At 40.0% G+C, this 19,582-nt stretch overlaps 1 protein-coding gene and 1 long non-coding RNA gene across 4 annotated transcripts in view; one reads left to right on the forward strand and one right to left on the reverse strand.

Annotated features, from left to right (window-relative positions):
- The window catches only part of LOC117976796 (uncharacterized), a 134,868-nt gene that overhangs the window by 67,689 nt on the left and 47,597 nt on the right, over positions 1–19,582 (reverse strand). For both annotated transcript variants that reach the window (XR_010110157.1, XR_004667565.3), the window contains 2 exons: positions 4,977–5,094; positions 2,935–2,964 (listed from right to left, as the gene is read on the reverse strand). This is a non-coding gene — a long non-coding RNA (uncharacterized LOC117976796). The remainder of the gene's footprint in view (positions 1–2,934; positions 2,965–4,976; positions 5,095–19,582) is intronic.
- Positions 1,439–19,542, forward strand: SKA1 (spindle and kinetochore associated complex subunit 1). Of its 2 annotated transcripts, none has more exons than XM_003827218.5 (7): positions 1,439–1,656; positions 2,239–2,337; positions 6,557–6,681; positions 8,560–8,657; positions 11,388–11,525; positions 17,314–17,483; positions 18,289–19,542. In XM_003827218.5, exons 2-7 carry the CDS (start codon positions 2,250–2,252, stop codon positions 18,435–18,437), a joined length of 768 nt encoding a protein of 255 aa, XP_003827266.1. In that variant the 5' UTR covers positions 1,439–1,656; positions 2,239–2,249; the 3' UTR covers positions 18,438–19,542. The 2 variants fall into 2 exon arrangements, with proteins under 2 accessions (XP_003827266.1, XP_003827265.1); XM_003827217.4 differs by having other exon boundaries at positions 1,439–1,611.

The raw sequence follows: 19,582 nt of genomic DNA on the forward strand, positions 1-19,582 counted from the left end.
GAGTGAAAGTAACTGTCCAGATTACATTTCTTACAAAAGATTTTTTTCAGTCTCCTTCGCAGATGGGAGTGACCAGTGAGAAGCAGATGGAAGCCACTGGGTGTGGCTTCCAGCACAACGCTCTCAAGGTGCTGGTTCTGTTGGCAGTTAAGCCTATTACACATGCCTCTTGCTCGTTTCTGCTGCCTGGGAGAAAGACCTGAGGACAGGGGCTGGCAGCCTGAAGGTCCAAGTGCATAATAATAGCGCAGTGGAGCCAAGGGATGGACAGAACCTGGCGGTGCCACCACTCCAGCCTTGGGTGCTTTTCCCTCCTTTTCAACAGGGAGAATTAAACTTTTGTTTTTCTTATTTTAAATTTATATTTGCTCTTAAGTGGCAGGCCAGGTCTCACTAACAGCTGAACAGACAGGCCTCCGTAACCACTGTTTCAGCACTAGTTAAGTTAAATATTAAAAGCTGAAAGAGCCAGTGTCTTTATAGAAAGGCTGGAATGTAACAAAAGCCCACCAAGAGTTTTGCCCAGGCCTTTCCTGGTCCTTGAAGCATGAGAAAATAAAGAAGGAATTCTTAACAGGACCTGTTCAAGATTAAACAAGTTTTTATTGGGGGTCTGAAGAAACTCCCCCAGACCTCCACAAACAAGTTTATCGGGGGTCTGAAGGAACTGCCCAAACCTTCATGATTTAGCAGGAGACAAGATTAGGGTAATCACCTCTGGCACCTGCAGCCATCTAGATTAAGTAAATTTACTTAAATAAAGACCTTCCTTAGGACTGATCTTAGTTATAGATTAGAAGCAGTTAATCATTTACGTCTTTACACACATGCACACTTACATGTAGATAGATAGTTTAGAAGGTATATAAGTTCTGGAAAACTTTGTAATTTTGAATCGATTTGGCGATATTTTCCAGGCCTTTTCCCTGTACCCGGTTACAGAAATAAACTCTTCTTTCCCAGTTCATCATGAGAATAAGCAGCCCAACCCCTGGTTTGGCCCGGGAACACTTACAGAGGCTAAGACCCAGAAGACAGGGTCACTGTTTCTTCCACACAAACTTAGCTGCTCTTTGGAATTTTCTGGGGTGTTTTTATAAATACTAAGGCTTGTGCCTCATTTCCCCAGTGTCTGATTTCACCGACTTGGGGTGTACTCTAGGCACTGAGACTTGTAATAGCTGCCCCTGGTGACTCTAAGGTGCAGCAAATGTCAAAGACCAGGACTTGGCGACGCCAGGTCCCTGGCTGGGCTGCGGTCAAGACTGCATGACCTGCTGAAATCTCCCCAGACTGGTTAGCGCGGGAAGAGCACCTCCGGGTTATCCTTTCGTCCGGAAGCCCCGCCTTCGCCCTCGCCCCGCCTTTCCCCGGCTCGGCCACCCCTCCTTCCCGCCCAGCTGTGGCCCCGGATGACGCAAACCGGGAACAGCGGCTGAGCCTGCGCTTCGGAAGCATGGATGTGCGCCTGCGCGGCGCTAGGGCGCGGCGGGCGGTTTGAATTTTGCTTACAGAGTCCCGTCTCACCATCCTGGGCTTCCAACGGAGACTGCGGTATCCGCGGCTGGAGACCCAGCGGCGAGTAGCCTTTTGCTCCCGGACGGACTTGAGGTTGGAGTCTGTGTGTTGGGGACCCTGCCTTTGGAAGCGCCCGAGGTAGCTGCTTGGCAGCTGGGGGCCGCGGACCGCGCCGGGCTTGGGGGAGGACGGGGCTGGAGGCTGGGTTGGATGCTTTAGACCCTCCCCTTCTCTCTCACCCGCGGAGTGGGTGGGAAACTGGTTCTTTCCCATTTCTCGGCCTCCTTACCGATCCCAAACTGTAAAGCCCCAACCCCTCACAGCACAGGAAAAATGATTACCTGGGCCCATTTCTTTGACAGTGTAACACATTTTTTAAAAAATGTGTCCTTATTTTGCGTGTTTAAAGAAAATACCAATATTGTCTTTATATACAAATAGTGCGTTTTTCCTCCTGAATCCTTAAGGAAAGGACCCAGGCTTATCCCCTTTCCCCTGGTTTGGGATCCATCGATGGCCTAAGGCTCTAAGACAAGTCAGTACGGTACCGTGGTTAGAAACTGAATGTTGTAGAATTGAAAGAAATTGCTCTTGAATTTTTGTGCTTAACCTTCAAAGACATGTGATTTACTTGACATTGACCATTCTTGGATTTCGAAAGTGAACAGAAATTTGTGTGGCTTTTCTTGTTACGAATATGTTTATTTTTTTTTCCTTCAGAAGCTTAAAGGATGGCCTCCTCAGATCTGGAACAATTATGCTCTCATGTTAATGAAAAGATTGGCAATATTAAGAAAACCTTATCATTAAGAAACTGTGGTAAGTAAAACAGATTCCACTGACTTTGTATATACAAAATGCATTTTGATTATTCCACTCTGAATGATATCTTTGCTTGGTTAAGTGACTGCATCTTAGGTAATTTTAGATTTTTGCATAACGATTTTTTAAATAGTCCAATGTCATTTTGAATATTGTGGAGGATACTAAAAATGTAAGGTACATTGAACAATGAACTGAATATTCATTAGAATTATTTACTTATGTTTTTCTGAGACACATAGGCCAATGGTGAGATTTGAAGGTTATGTGGCATCCATGGTTCTACAGCTAAATAGAGATACAGTCATGCGTTCCTTAATGATGGAGATGTGTTCTGACAAAAGCGTTACATGATTTTGTCGTTGTGCAAACATCACATCATAGAATGTACGTAAATGTACACAAACCTAGATGGTACAGCCTACTACATATCTAGGCTATGTAGCCTATTGCTCCTAGGCAACAAACCCGTATAGCATGTGACTGTACTGAATACCTTAGGCAAGTGTAACACAATGGTGAGTATTTGTGTATCTAAACATAGAAAAGATACAGTAAAAGATTAAAAATGGAACACCTGTATAGGCCACTTACCATTGATGGAGCTTGCAGAACTGGAAGTTGCTGTGGGTGAGACAGTGAGTGACTGTGAGGGCCTAGGACATCACTGTATACTACTGTAGGCTTTATAAGTACTATACACTTATGCTACACTAAATTTATAAAAAATGAAAAACTTTCTTCAATAATACATTAACCTTAGCTTACTATAACTTTTTTACTTAATAAACTTCTTAGTTTGGCTTAGCTTTTTTATTCTTTTCTAATAGCTTAAAACAAATACATTGTACAGGTGTACAAAAATATTTTTATATCTTTATGAGCTTTTTTCTATTTTTTTTTTTTAACTTTTTAAAATTTTTTTGTCAAAAACGAATACACACACACACACATTAGCCTAGGCCTATGCAGGGGCAGGATCATCAACATCTGTCTTCCACATTCACATCTTGTTCCACTAGAAGGTCATCAGGGGCAGTACCACACATGGAGCAGTCATCTGTGATAACAATGCCTTCTGGAATATCTCCTGAGGGATCTGCCTGAGGCTGTTTTACAGTTAACTTTTTTTTTTTTAATAGGTAGAAGGAGTACACTCTAAAATAACAATACAAAGTATTGTATAGTAAATAACATAAACTAGTAACCATTTATTATCAATTATTATGTACTATACATAATTGTATGTGCTGTACTTTTGTAATACTGGCATTAGAGTTTGTTTACACCAGCATCACCACAAACATGTGAATAATGCATTGCACCATGATGTTATGATGGCTCCGATGTCACAAGGCAATAGGAATGTTTCAGCTCCGTTATAATCTTATGGGGCCACTGTCATATTTGTGGTCCATTGTTGACTGAATCACTGTTATGTGGCACATTATTAAAAGGCAAGTAAAAAAAACTGATGTAGAGCTCCATAGGGGTAAAAGTAGTTCATAACCCATCTTAGAGCCTGCTTTGGAGGAAGCTTATTACTCTATATCACTGGGAAATAACTAATTGAAAATGAAATGAATTATTTAAGCATCCATGAACTTGGAGATTTTAAGTATCTTTGAAAATATTTTGACGTGCTGAAATTGGATGATGCAATGAAAGTTCAGAGAAACAGATGATCCTTGTCAAATCTAAAATGTCTAGAGAATTATATACTCCCTAACCTTATCTGGGAGGGTAAAGGTTTATTGGCAGACAGAATTCCATGTGCTGGGAAGGTTGTGTTGAACTTGTATTGTAGTTTGTATTATGAATTGGTAGTTTGAAAACTTTCTCAAATATGAAATTATAATGTTAGATAGGCCATTTCGAATTATACCTCCCCTCTCAGGGACGTTGATATTCTCAGTCCTGTATTGATAACTACTAATAAAGGAGCCTCATACATTTTACAGTTTATGGTTCACATACTCTGGAAAGTTAAAGCTAAAGGGACTGTGGGTTCATCTTAAGGAGCCCCCTGACTTCACACCTGAGGAAACTGAGACTCTCGGAAGTCAGGTGGCTGGCCCAGGTCCCTCAGCTCATGAGTACTTGGTTGGGCGACAGTTTCTGTTTCTTGATTCCCATGTTAGTAGTCTTTCTATTTTGTTGCCATTTTTATTGAAGTAATTTGTAAAAGACTTTTAGATGTTTAATAATTAGTCTTGTTTAAATTCACTTTCTGAGGTTATGATTAGTCGTGGATAAACAAATATAATTTGGAGATCTATAAAACTATCAAGCCTTGAATTCACATGACCCACCAAAGCATAGGCCTGGCTGAAGCAGTCAGACCCATTAGATCCTTACACAGTTGTCAACTGTCATTTTGTATGGGGGGATAATAATTTGTGTGGCTCCATAGCCTATAAAATAAAGTCTGGTAGTTTGTTTGCTACTTTGGCTTCTGTAACTGACTAGATTACTACATATAAAACAGTGACCAGACACACATCTGTAATCCCAGCACTTTGGGAGGCCGAGGCAGGCAGATCGCTTGAGCTTAGGAGTTTGAGACCAGCCTGGTAACATAGTAAGACCCTGTCTCTACACAAAATAAAAAATGAGCCAGGTGTGGTGGCGTTTACCTGTAGTCCCAGCTATTCAGGAGGCTGAGGCAGGAGGATTGCTTGAGCCTGGTAGGTTGAGGCTGCAGTGAGCTCTGATGGTGCCACTGAACTCCAGCCTGGGTGACAGAGCAAGACCCTGTCTCAAAAAAAAAAAAAAAAAAAAAAAGTGGTAAACAACACCCTAAAATTTAGGTGACTAAAAGTTGAGATACCAGTGTATGGGGAAGAAATACTGTGTTCAACTAATTCTACTGAAATTATTCTCAGAGACATCAGTACTCTCATTTACTTATTAATTAGTTTTAGTTGTTATGAGCTGGGTGTCAAATGCAAGTAGTGCTGCTCTATTAGATAGAATGATATACTCCTCATGATGATGATGAATGGCAGTTAGCATTTACTGAGTATTACGTTCTACATGCAGGGCTAAGCCCATCTTATATGTACTTTCACCTATCTTCGCAGTAATGAGGTAGGTACTTGGTGTCTCTGACTTCAGGCCTTCTACCTGGTTCACTCTACTGCCTCCTTAATCTACAGATATTGCCAAAGTCTGCTTTTACTTATGTGTATGTCATTGTTAGATAGCTGGAAATGCAGATGGGAAGCTTCAATTATGAAGGTAGTTTTTCTTCTGTGCTTTTAATCTGCCCTTAAATTTTTTAAAAAACTACTTCTTTTATTTCTAGGGAGGAAGGGACTCTGATTTTCTCACCTAGAGAGGGGTGCTAGGAGGTGGGATTGGGACTATGAGAATATACTACTTTATAAATGTCTTATGTTTGTTTTTGCCAGGTACCCAGGGTTATCACCAGCTTGTGACTTTTTATGTTACTTTGTCTGCTTAGGGGTGGTTTTGAATAGTGTGGATAGTGTTAATATGAATTCCAAATCCATATTACAAATTCTGAAAGAGAGTTTCACCTCAACCTCACTCCCACCCCTTCCACACACACACTGAAGGGCCTGTCTAAAACATAAGCTTATTTCTCTGGTGAGTGATTACAACTTTCACTGAAAATATATTCATAAAGAAGAGTCCTAGCCTCATTTGAGATTCTCACTTCCAACACCCTGTGTTTTAAAGCCCCAAAACCTTGGATCTTATCCCTATTAAAATCAAATATATTCCATTGCTGAGATTGACAACCTCCTGTCCAGCATTGCGCCACACTCCTCAGATTAGGGCTGCTGCAGCCTCAGCTCACACACCCTGCCTAGTATGAAGGGGAACCACAGTTCCCTCTTCATATTGGAACCCCTGGAAATTTGCCTTTTTCTCATGAAAGCTTAGCTGTGGACGTAGAAGGATGCTTGTTTTACCTGGCATTTCTAAGTGTTTTAATAAGTGGAGGAATTTGCCAGAAACAAAAGACGCAGGAGAGACATTGTCCTTGCCTCTCGCCTCCTTCTGTTCCATACTACTTAGAAATGAGGTCTCAGGATTGTCCATGGAGTCATTTTCTAGGGGCTAAAGCAGTAGACCTTTTTCCACCCCTCTCTAAGGTACAGCTATCTGTTCCAAGAGTTCGCATGAGTACTTGTAGCTACTGCTTTTCTATACACTTTGTTTTCTATTTTATTTTTGTTTATAACAGGCCAGGAACCTACCTTGAAAACTGTATTAAATAAAATAGGAGATGAGATCATTGTAATAAATGAACTTCTAAATAAATTGGAATTGGAAATTCAGTATCAAGAACAAACCAACAATTCACTCAAGGTAATGTTTCTCTAATGAGGAAGCAGTAAAAAAGACAATACATACAAACTCCCTAATCATTAAGTAATTCTTAAGGATGCTTTGTTTATAATGTTTTTGGTTTATAAATTATTAATGGTACAGTATGCCATTTATGTTTTATTTTCCTAGTATAATGGAATTTGGAGCTCCACAGCTGCTACTTTCTGCTGATGGCCAGTGGAATTGAACTTTACTAGAAAGGAGAGTTTGCTAATAATTCTTGGTAGCTTTAATTTAAACAATGATGTTCTAGTAGAGTGGTATGTAAAGAACACCTGCTTTGGGTGAGGAGATATGGATTCTTACCTTGGTGGTCCTTGGTACTCTCTGCCACCCTGAGAAAGCTATTTTACCTGTTGGGGTTTCAAGATCCTCATCTGAAAAAAATAATGGATCATATTGAACTGTTTCTTAGCTCCCTTATATGTCTATATTTCTATATTTTTATAAAAGGTAATATAAGCGTTCTCAGGTAAAGAAAAACTTGAGCCTCATTCACATGCACATTTTATTCTAAACAAGCCTTCAAATTGAGTTCAGCTAATAAAAGTGCTTGTGCACTTCCTGAGGGGGAAATAATCTGTACCATAATTACCTCACATTGTTAGAGCTGGGGAATTGCTCAGTGGGATTGAACAAGGGACCTCCCTGACCCCATTCAGCCTTATAATCCTTAAAGTCTGTAAAGATTGTTCAGCTATAGGAATGGGCACGATTATGCCTATCACTCTATTAGTCAAAATGGAATTGGTATCCATGAATGTCATTCACCTCTTCAAGGAAAAGACATTATATAAATTCAAAACAGAAACCAATACCGGCATTTCAGTTCTAACCTGCCCAAGAATGTCCAGGGTTAGGTGTGGGCCTAGAGAATGCTCAACTCAGAACTGAAGGCTATTTGGAATTTCTGTTCACATTGTGATTGGGAGCCAGATGGTGGGAATCCAAAGGCACAAAATATTTTCCTTATTAAAATGTGTGTGAGTTCATAGCCTCAAGTTCTAGTAAAAGTTAGAGACCAAAACACCCCAGCTTTCAAGTAGAAATTTTCATTAAGCTGGCATGTAGGTAGCCCACAGTGGAAGTCATCCTAAAGCAGCATCTCATGCTTGCCAGCTGGGTATATTACCATGCTGTGATAATACGGTTGCTGTTACACAGGTAACACTGGGGAGCATTTGGTAAGCCAACAAAAGCAATTTATGAGAATGAAAAACATAAGTTCTTTATATATTTCTTAGTTATCTCCCAAGATTAAAGTATTTGAGAAAGACTTAACTTTAGTCCTGCTTTGTAATTGCAATGTGATTATAGTGATTGTTCTCTGAAAAAAATCCAGTAGAGAAAAATATTACCACCATCCAAAAACAGCTCTAGAAACCAATTTTTTATTGCTGGATTCATTGCTTTTTCACTTCATTCTGCATTTTCGGTACTCCAGTCAATGTGATTTTTTTTTTTTTTTTTTTTGAGACGAGCCTTTCTCTGTCGCCCAGGCTGGAGTGCAGTGGCGCGATCTCAGCTCACTGCAGCCTCCTCCTCCCAGGTTCAAGCAGTTCTCCCCCCTCAGCCTCCTGAGTAGCTGGGACTATAGGCGCGTGCCACCGCGCCCGGCTAAATTTTTGTATTTTTAGTAGAGATGGGGTTTCACAGTGTTAGTGGGGATGGTCTCGATCTCCTGACCTCATGATCCACCCGCCTTAGCCTCCCAAGGTGCTGGGATTACAGGCATGAGCCACCGCATCCAGCCACAGTCACTGTGATTATGGTTCACTGTTTTCCCTGCTCTTTAGAATATCTTAAAACACACATGGGGAGGACAGAGACTTATTTGTGAGCACTTTTAAATTTTAGGAACTCTGTGAATCTCTTGAAGAAGATTACAAAGACATAGAACATCTTAAAGAAAACATTCCTTCCCATTTGCCTCAAGTAACAGTAACCCAGAGCTGGTAAGTGTATTTATAATTATTCTTGCTATCTGGATTTATAAACCCATGAAAACAAGTTCTTCAAAGCCTTTTGTTCTTTCATGTACTTGCAGTTTTGTCAGCGATGATCTAGTTTTTTGTCACCTATACTAAAAACAGTATTTCCATGTTCACCAGTTTTCTTATCTTGGTGTCTCTGAGGAAAATCTAACACTTCTTTCCCAGTTTGCCAAGGGCAAGTCTCTCTAGCCTCTCTTTTTTCACTCATTTCTTTCCCTGAGAGCAGTTTGTCAACTGACGTTTGTTCCTTGACATTTTAGGCAGGTTAATTTTTTGTTATGAGAATAGGACATTGAGTAGTGTTCTTGATCTCTGCCTACTAGATTCTGGTAGCATCCCTCCATCCCACCCATTCATGACAGTGAAAAATGTCTCCAGACATTGCCAAATGCCTCTGAGGGCAAAATCTTCCCCGACCATTGAGAACCACTGCCTTTGGGTAAAAATAAGCTTAAGGAAGTTACCATTTTAAAAATAGCTAAAGAGGCTGGGCACAGTGGCTCACGCCTATAATCCTAGCATTTTGGGAAGCCAAGGCAGGCAGATTGCTTGAGCCCAGGAGTTTGAGACTAGCCTGGGCAACATGGTGAAACCCCACCTCTGCTAAAAATACAAAAAATTAGCCAGACACAGTGGCACACCCCTGTAGTCCCAGCTACTCAGGGAGCTGGGGCGGGAGGATTGCTTGAGTCTGGCAGGTCAAGGCTGCGGTGAGCCCTGATGGTGCTACTGCACTCCAGGCTGGGCGACAGAGTAAGATCCTGCCTCAAAATAAATAAATAAAAGCCAAAGGAACAATAAGCTTAGCTCTTTTTTCCCCTCAAATGTCCATCCTCTCTCTCTTCCCCCTTACAAGGTGTGTCTGTGCTTCTGCTTTCTCCCCGAGGCCCTAACACCTGGCTTTTGGCTGTCATTGCCACCACACCTAGGGTGGTTGAAGGTCACGAAGAGGTCAAAAATCCCTCGTCAGCCCTGGTTCTACTTCTAAGATTTCATTTTGCATACCACCTTTTTGTTTTTGAAATTCTGTTTTCTGCCCTGCCACTGTGCTTTCTTAGTTGTCAGCCCACTTCTCTGACTTGGCTGCCTCCTTTTTCTCTCCCCTTTTTTAAATTATAGATCTCTCCTACCTGCTTTACTCATTCTTACCCAACTCCACTGTTAATGCTCTCAAATGTCCAGCTCTGGCCTTGATATGACATCTAGTTCCAGCGATTTAATGGCCTGCTATTTTCTCCTCAAATTTTCCATCTTGAAGACCTGGCTCTCTTGTTTCTCTTGTTCCCCACATATCCTCCCATCACCTCGGTGAGGACTTGGCATCTTTATCCTGTCTTGCTCTTTCTCAGCCATTACCTGTCATTGGACATCCAGTAAGAATTTGATCAGGGGAATAGGAGGAATTTTCTTCTAAGCTGACTATGGCCTAGCCTCAACTTTCAGGGATAGGTGAGAGCAGAACCTTTCTGTAGTTGAAAATGGTTATTTTCAGCTGATAAACACAGCAGGGCATAAGGGAGCCAATCAGGTGCTTCCTCAACACATGGTCAAGACAAACAAGTACAGGTACGATTCAGCCAGTCTCACAGTGGAATCTCATATGTTAGGATTCACAGAAGGATTATCATGCATTGGGCATCTTTATCTTGACAGCGTGCAGGGTGGCCGAGTCACACCACCTCAGTGAGGCTGGTTGCCATCTGTGTCTGGCATTTGACTGTCATCTTGGGATCTTGCTTCCTGCCTTTCTGGGGATTCCCTTGGCTTGCTCCTGAGGCCATCCTCCCACTCATAATTCCAGGGCTTTGCTTAACTTCTAAGCTTTATATTATGTTACATTTCTTGTTACCTTTTTATTATACAAATAATACATGTTGCTAGAAAGTGTTTGTTGTCAGAAAATAAAACTCATCTGTAATTTACCATTCAGATAAGATAGGGTATAGCTTTCCAGATTTTACTTAACTACACATAATAACAGGTATAAGAAATATTACAGGTATTTCTTATACCTGTTATTATGTGTAGTTATAGCAGCCCCCTACTGTTTCTTATATCTGGTGTCGTCTTTCCTATGTCTTGACTTGCTGCTGGCAACATCCCTGGCAGTTAAGGAACCTAGGAGCTATAGTGTGTTTCTAGACTTTGTTGCTAGTGGGACAGGAGCTATATTAGTCGGCTTCTCACTCGCTGTAAAAATTGGGCAGATTGAATCCAGGGGTGACCCATGATCATTGCTGGCAACTAAAATGACTCCGCAATACACAGGGACTGACATGAGCAACCATCAGGATAAATTAGAATAAATAGAAGTCTAAGATAACTGATGTTTCCAGATTCAGAGTTAGGGACATCAGGAAGACAAGCTGTTAAGGGGTTAAGAGAAGCTATTAAGCCGTAAAGCTGTTAACTTACTGACTTTGAGGAGCTGGTGGGACAACTGATGAAGATATCATGTTACACGTAAATAAATGTAGCTATATTACTGAAGATTTGGGAACTTAATTTTTCAACATTTCCTTCACCGTTTAGATGTTCATGAACAATAGACATAGGGATAGAAAAAAATGTTGGCAATAAGATTATAACAGGATGAGTTACGTATTTAATATTATTTTCAGTTGGGAAAACTGTCAGTATGCTGCTTATTTCTGACAATTGCCTGTATGTATGTACATCTGTATTCTGTAGTGTTAAGGGATCAGATCTTGATCCTGAAGAACCAATCAAAGTTGAGGAACCTGAACCCGTAAAGAAGCCTCCCAAAGAGCAAAGAAGTATTAAGGAAATGCCGTTTATAACTTGTGATGAGTTCAATGGTGTTCCTTCGTAAGTATTTAAGATAAATAATGTTCAACCCCTTAATAAACATAAATGATCGTTTAAATCATAAAGCTTAATTATATTAATTGTAATATGCTATGTTCAAATATTGATCTTTTTAAAAAGTTTCACATTATACTATGAAAAATGCAGTAAATTTTTTGAAGATTTTTGTTGTGAAACCCCTTCATAGAGAGATCTAGAGATGGATCAATTCATTGCTTAAGTCCTCTCTTGGACCTTTTTGTGTTACAGATTTACCAATCATATTATAGAAGTAGCCTCAGTTTTGTGGTAATTTTAAGGAAATCGAGTGTGTTGTGTAGAATTGAGAATGAGAATGGACAGCGTTGTGTTTGGTTTCCGTTTGTGCATTGCACCCCGCACTTGTTTGAGCCTGTGCTATATTCCAGGCCCTGGGTCACTCAGAATAGAGGAATGAATAAGACAAAATGCTTCCCCCAAAGGCGGGGGGGGGGGGGCGGGTCTCCCTTGCCTTTTACATATGGCAATAATGGGGAACCAATTATGAAAATCAACATTTTTAAACTCATAATTCCAGGGCTTTGCTTAACTTCTAAGCTTCATGTTATGTTACATTTCTTGTTACCTTTTTATTATACGAATAATACATGTTACTAGAAAGTGTTTGTTGTCAGAAAGTAAAACTCATCTGTAATTCTACCATTAGATAAGATAGGGTATAGCTTTCCAGATTTTATTTGACTATACATATGTAACAGGTATTTCTTATACCTGTTATTATAGCAATGTAGTTATACTGTAAATACAACTTACTATCCTTTTATTGTGATAATTTTTCTATCATTAATAGTCATATAATATATAGCTATCCAATAACTTGTAGCATTTCCTCATTACGTATTTGGGTTGACTTTATTGTTACAAATAATGGTACAATGAAATATCTTTTAGACAAGGCTGTTTTGCAATTTTTTTATTTCCTTGGGATAGAGTCTTAGGAGGAGAGTCCCTGAGGCAAAGATCATGATTATTTTGCTTTCTAGAGAGTTTTTCATACCAGTTTGTTTTGGTTGTTGTTTTATTTAATAAAGTATATTTCTTAGAACCTTTGTTAGGTTTACAGAAAAATTGAGCAGATAGTACAGTGTTCTCATACCGCTTCTCCCCTGCACACAGTTTTCCCTAGTAACAGAGCATTGGTATGACATATCTGTTACAGTTGTCAAACCAATATTGATACATTACTATTAATTACCATCCTTATCTATGTTAGGATTTATTCTGTGTTGTACCATCTATGGGTTTTGACAAATGTATAATGTCATGTGTCTACCATTACGGTATCATACAGAAGAATTTCACTATCCTAAAAAGTTTCACTGTCCTAAAAGTGCCTTGTATCCCACCTCTTTCTATCTCCCACTGAACCCCAGAATGTTATATGGTTAGAGTCATACAGTATGTAGCCTTCTCTGACTGGCTTCTTTTACTTAGAAATAAGGATTTATGATCCCTTGTACCTTTTTGTGGTTTGATAGCTCATTTCTTTTTAACACTAAATAGTACTCCATTGTATGGATGTATTGGTTTGTTTATTCATTCACCTATTGAAGCAATCTTAGTTCCTTCCAGTTTGGTGCAACTATGAATAAAGCGCTAAAAACATTCATGTGCAGGTTTCATGTAGACATAAGTTTTCAACTCATTTGGGTAAATACTTAGGAGTGTAACTGCTGAGTCATATAAGAGTATGTTCAGTTTTGTAAAAACCTGCCAATGGCTATACCATTTTGCATTCCCACCAGCAATGACAGAACATTCCTCTTGCTCCACATACTCTTTATCATTTGGTATTGTCAGTGTTCTGGATTTTAGCCACTCTAATAGGTGTATAGTGGTATCTAATTATTTTACTTTACAATTCCCTAGTGACATTTGACATTGAGCATCTTTTCAGCAAGTACTGCAGTCCTCTGCTCTACCAGCTGAGCTACTGAAGGGAGCGCTGAGCATCTTTTCATATTGATATACTTATTTTCCATTTGCATATCTTCTTTGATGAGATATCTGTTCAGGTCTTGAGCCTGTTTTTAAAGTGGGTTGTTTGTTTTCTTCTCATTGAATTTTAAGAGTTCTTTGCATATCTTTCTTCCTCTCTAGTAGTCTCATTACCTGTATGTTATACTTTTTTTTGATTGCCTCACAGTTCTTGGGTTTTCTGTTCTTTTTTGTATTTCTCTTTGCATTTTAGTTTGGGAAGTATCTATTGACGTTATCTATTGATGTATCTTCAAGTTCGCTGATTCTTTCGTTAGCTGAGTCTAGTCTGCTGATGGAGCCCATCAAAGGCATTCTTCATTTCTCTTAGAGTTCTTTATTTCTAGCATTTCCTTTTGATTCTTCTGTAGCGTTTCCATCTCTGCTTTGTCTGTCTATTCTTGCATTTTATCCTTTTTCCATTAGAGTCCTTAGCATATTAAACATAGTTATTTGAGTTAGTGGTTTGATACTTCCAAAATCTCTGTCATTTCTCAATCTGCTTCTGATGCTTGTGATGCTCTCAGCCTGTATTTTTATCTTATGCCTAGTAATTTTTGTTGAAAGCTGGACAAGATGTGTCTGGATAATAGCAACTGAAGTAAATAGGCTTTTAGTGTGAGATTTTATGTTGATATGTCTAGGAGCTGGGCTATGTTTAATGGTTGCTACAGTTGTAAATGTTAGAAGCTTCAATTTCTTCTAGTTCCCATTTCTTTTGTTTTGATTTGTTTTGTTTTTGAGATGGAGTCTTGCTCTGTCGCCCAGGCTGGAGTGCACTGGCACGATCTCAGCTCACTGCAAGCTCCGCCTCCCAGGTTCACGCCATTCTCCTGCCTCAGCCTCCAGAGTAGCTAGGACTACAGGCGCCTGCCGCCACCATGCCAGGCTAATTTTTTGTATTTTTAGTAGAGACGGGGTTTCACCATGTTAGCCAGGATGGTCTTGATCTCCTGACCTCGTGATCCACCCGCCTCAGCCTCCCAAAGTGCTGGGATTACAGGCATGAGCCACTGTGCCTGGCCCTAGTTCCCATTTCTTTTGTCTCCTCTGTTGTCTTTGGGTTTCCTTAGAAATTTTTTCTTAATAGATTCTGTGTCTTATAGCTCGCTAAGTGTTAGTTCACTAATACGTTCCTGTAACCTTGTTGTAGTGGTGGTAAGGTGTTGGAGAGGAGAAGCATTCTATAATCTTATGATTAAATCTCAGGCTTTTTAGGGGTACTGCATCTCTGGCCTGTGACCTTCTAAGGTGTTTCTTAGCTAGACGGGGCTGAAATCATCTAACTACCCTTCCCCTAGGTCAGATAAGGTTCTGGTCAAGTAGTTTTCCTTGAGGGCAGGTCTTTGTTTTGGATAACAGAACTGCTCTACTTTTCCCTGGCCTATTTCAAAATAATTACTTTTTCCTTCCTCTTGCTGATGCTCAAGAGAATTTTTCTCTGATCTTCATTTTGAAAACTTGGGGGGAAGGCAGGGGTGGTTCCTGGAAGTAAAACTCATGGAAGTATGGGGGGCTCCCTAAACTGGATCCCCAGGAGTTTTTAACTTTCAAGCTAGTTCAAACTGAGCCTTAGCAGTTTGTCCGTTACTATTTAAATGTTCCTACAGTTACTCACTCCAGTGGCTTCTGTCCCTAGGAAGCTGTCATTCTCTGCATTTGTTTGTCTCTCCTGTTTTGGGGGCAGTGTTTGGCCCTGTGACCTCAATTCTCTGAGAAGAGTTACCAGCTTTCAGTTTGCTCTTGTTGTGAGGATGGGAGTGACAGTTTCCAAGCTCTTGACACGTCAGAGTGCTACATACCAGTTTTTACTCCTGTTGGTAGTGTGTGAGAAAGCCCAACCTAATCTTACACCTGCTAGTGTTACCTCCTACTTAAAAATTGCTACCAATTAGCCACTTGAAAAATACCTGGCTCTTTCACAACTCCAAGACTAGTGATGACGTTGACATTGGTCTTTAGTCTTTTTCTGGGGGGGGAGAGAGGGTTATTTTGTCATTTCCTTTACCTTTTTTTTTTTTTTTTTTTTTTTTTTTTTTTTTTTTTTACTACTTTTTTTGTTTTTGAGACAGTCTCACTCTGTCCCACAGGCTGGAGTGCAGTGGCATGATCTCGGCTCACTGCAACCTCTGCCTCCTGGGCTGAAGCAATTCTCATGGTTCAGCCTCCCAAGTAGCTGGACCACAGGCGTGTGCCACCACACCCAGCTAATTTTTCTATTTTTAGTAGAGATGGGGTTTCAGCCATGTTGGCCAGGCTGGTCTCAAACTCCTGACCTCAAGTGATCCACCTGCCTCGGCCTCCCAAAGTGCTGAGATTACAGGTGTGAGCCACCAAACTAGCAGTCATTTCCTTTATTGACAGCTTTATTTTCATGAAAACTGTTTGATGCTCTGATGCTATTCAGCTTTGATCTTTGTTATTGTTGCTCATTGGCTGAGCTAATGTGAAGAGCTAATGTGGCTGTGAGGAACAGTGGAGTAAAGGATTTTTGGAAAATGCTTCCATGAAGAGCTATTGGAAGGAAATTAGAATGGTCATGGTAGAGTATTCATTTTTCAACTAGGGGTTATTTAATGAATGAGAAATGAAGTTAGAAGATTAGGGTGAAAAAATCATGTTTTCCAAGCATAGAGTTTTTATTTACTTTAAAACAAATGGTGCTGAGAGTAGAGTTAAAGTGGAAAACATTGAAGGAGATTAGGGATGACTATTGAGGAAATCAAGGTGGTAGTTGAGAAGATTTGAAGGAATACGTAAGTGCATTGTGGAGAGCTGGGGTATAAGAGTTTGTAGAAATCGTGGTTAGAAAAAACAGGACAGCAAAAATGAATTTCGAAAAGAGAGGAATAATGAAAATGAGTGTTTTTTTGGAAATATGAACATTTTCTTTGAAATAAACTTCTATATCATTGTATCAAGGAAGTTTTGACTAGAAAGCTGCTACTTTGAATAGAAGTGAAGGACAGATCTTAACCTACTGAACTTACAATTTGTTGAAGAGACAAATTGAAGCAGATCATCAAGTTTTGTTTTTGGTGTGTTCAAAACATTCAAAATTGAGAGTCTCCTGTTTTTATATTGTAAGACTCCATGGTGACTGGGAAGACGGACAAGCGGGAGGTTGAAGAGTAGAATTCAGAGTGAAAGAGAGTGCTCTAAGGGAACTTGAGCTAGGGCATAGAAAACATCATGGCTCTGCTTTGGTTCTCCTCTGCCCAGGCAGCTTCCAGTCACTCACTCCTGTATATCCCCTACCCCATCAGTTCTCCTTTGTCTTAATTTTCATTGTCAACTTTGTTGTGGTCTTCTTTGTTGCCCTTCATCTTCCCTTCCTCCTCCTCCTTTTTTTCTCTTTCTTTCTCTGAACAAGTAATAGTTTTTGCATAGCACCAGAGTGCTATAAGTTGTATAATTTATTAATATTTAAGTTTTTCCTTTGCTCACATTTAAAAATGTTTAAATAAACTGATATGTTGCAGTTAATCAGTCCATTTGAATCAGAATTTGAGAGCTTATTTAAAATTATAATATCAGTTCCCCATAGGTAAACAATAGAGGTTAATAATTAGAGAAGGTAAGCACCGATATGTTGTCATCTCTATTTAATTATTCAGCTGTCTCGTTTATTTGGAAGTTGATATAAGATTGTTTTTATAAAGAGTACTGTAGTTTTACTGTTGTACAAAGTCATCATACTTATGTTTTTCAAGGAAAGTAATTTTGTATGATGATTCTTTAAAACAATAATTAGCCATATACTTTTTTACAGGTACATGAAATCCCGCTTAACCTATGATCAAATTAATGATGTTATTAAAGAAATCAACAAGGCAGTAATTAGTAAATATAAAATCCTACATCAGCCAAAAAAGTCTATGAATTCTGTGACCAGAAATCTCTATCACAGATTTATTGATGAAGAAACGAAGGATACCAAAGGTAAAATGGCAGCATATATGTGTGTACATGTGAACTGTTCAGAGTATAACTAAATCACGAGAAATGTAGCTAGTTCTAGAAAATTCTAAATCTAGAATGTTAATTCCCAACCAGGAGCAGTTATCCTACCAGGGGACATTTTAACATGTCTGGAGACATTTTTGGTTGTTACAGCTGGGTGCTCCTGGCATCTAGTAGGTAAAGGCCAGGGATGCTGCTATAACAGCCGGCAGTGCACAGGATAGCACCCACAAAATAAATTCTCTGGCTCACAGTGTCTGTAGTGCTGAGCCTGAGAAACATTGCTTTAGAGTCTATTGTGAAACTATGCCCAATGTTTTAGGAAATTGAATAGTAATGATAATAGCTAGTCCTGTTGATATAGCTACTTACTGTATGGCAGAGAGTGTGCCAAGAGCTTCAATCCTTTCAACACCCGTATCACTTACTATTATTACTCCCAATTTGCAGCCTAGGCAAAGAGAGCTTAACTTACTTGTCCAAGGTCATCCAGTTAAATGATAACACTGTTACGGGTTTTATTCTTATAACCACTATGTCACATTGCCTCTTGAAAAGTGAATTGTTCAAGCGATACCAACAGATAGCTAGTGACCTAATAAATATCATGCATGCAACTTCTGTTGATAGAATAATTATTATTTTAGCAAGAATACTAGTTCTTGGTTTTATTGGATACTAACAGTAAAAACGATTAATACCATTCATATTCACAACTTAATGTATTAAAGACTCTTTTTCAAGTTGGCCTTATAAAAATTGGCACTAATATCTTTATTTTTAGGTCGTTATTTTATAGTGGAAGCTGACATAAAGGAGTTCACAACTTTGAAAGCTGACAAGAAGTTTCACGTGTTACTGAATATTTTACGACACTGCCGGAGGCTATCAGAGGTCCGAGGGGGAGGACTTACTCGTTATGTTATAACCTGAGTCCCTTGTGAACTTTTGAACATACCAACAGGGTATAGAGTATAGAGGCTATTTCTATAATTTTCTTATATATAATTTTTTTAACTTTTAATCTTTTCTATTTCCTTTTTTTTTTTTTTGAGACAGGATCTTGCTTTGTCACCCAGGGGCTTGCTTTGTCACGCAGGCTAGAGTGCAGTGGCGCAAACATGGCTCACTGCAGCCTCAACCTCCCAGGCTCAAGTGATCCTCCCACCTCAGCCCCCTGAATGGCTGGGACTACAAGCGTGCGCCACCATGCCTGGCTAATTTTTGTATTTTTTGGAGAGACGGGGTTTCACCATGTTGCCTAGGCTGGTCTTGAGCTCCTGAGCTCAAACAATCCACCCTCCTCAGCCTCCCAAAGTGCTGGGATTACAGGCTTGAGCCACCACACCTGACCTATTCTTATTTCTTATAAAAATAAAACTTTTTTAGATAAAGCTTATTTCTTTTTCTTTCTTTTTTTTTTTTTTGAGACAGTCTCGCTCTTTCACCCAGGCCGGACTGCAGCAGCACTATCTCGGCTCACTGCAAACTCTGCCTCCCAGGTTCACGCCATCCTCCTGCCTCAGCCTCCCGAGTAGCTGGGACTACAGGCACCTGCCACCACGCCCAGCTAATTTTTTGTATTTTTAGTAGAGACGGGGTTTCACCGTGTTAGCCAGGATGGTCTCGATCTCCTGACCTCATGATCCGCCCACCTCGGCCTCCCAAAGTGCTGGGATTACAGGCGTGAGTCACCGTGCCCGGCCAACTTATATATTTTCAAGATTCACCTCCTCTCACCAAATATTTAACTACCTGCTGAATACGCCTCTGTACTAGGCACATAATGGAACTAAAAAATGCTCATGTCCAGTTTTTGTGTTGAGTGGACAATGCTGCAGACCCTAATAAGATTGGGTTCAGATCGGCATGTGCCTGTAGTCCCAGCTACTCAGGAGAATTGCTTGAACCTAGGAGGTGGAGGTTGCAGTGAGCCGAGATCATGCCACTGCACTCCAGTCTGGGCAACAGAGCGAGACTCTATCTCAGAAAAAAAGAAAAAAAGATTGGGTACAGATGTGATATTGGAAGAAAAAGATCAAGATGATGAGGTTAGGATACCCAGGCCCTTTGGACTT

This window comes from Pan paniscus, chromosome 17 (genome assembly GCF_029289425.2).
Source record: "Pan paniscus chromosome 17, NHGRI_mPanPan1-v2.0_pri, whole genome shotgun sequence".
NCBI lineage: Eukaryota > Metazoa > Chordata > Mammalia > Primates > Hominidae > Pan > Pan paniscus.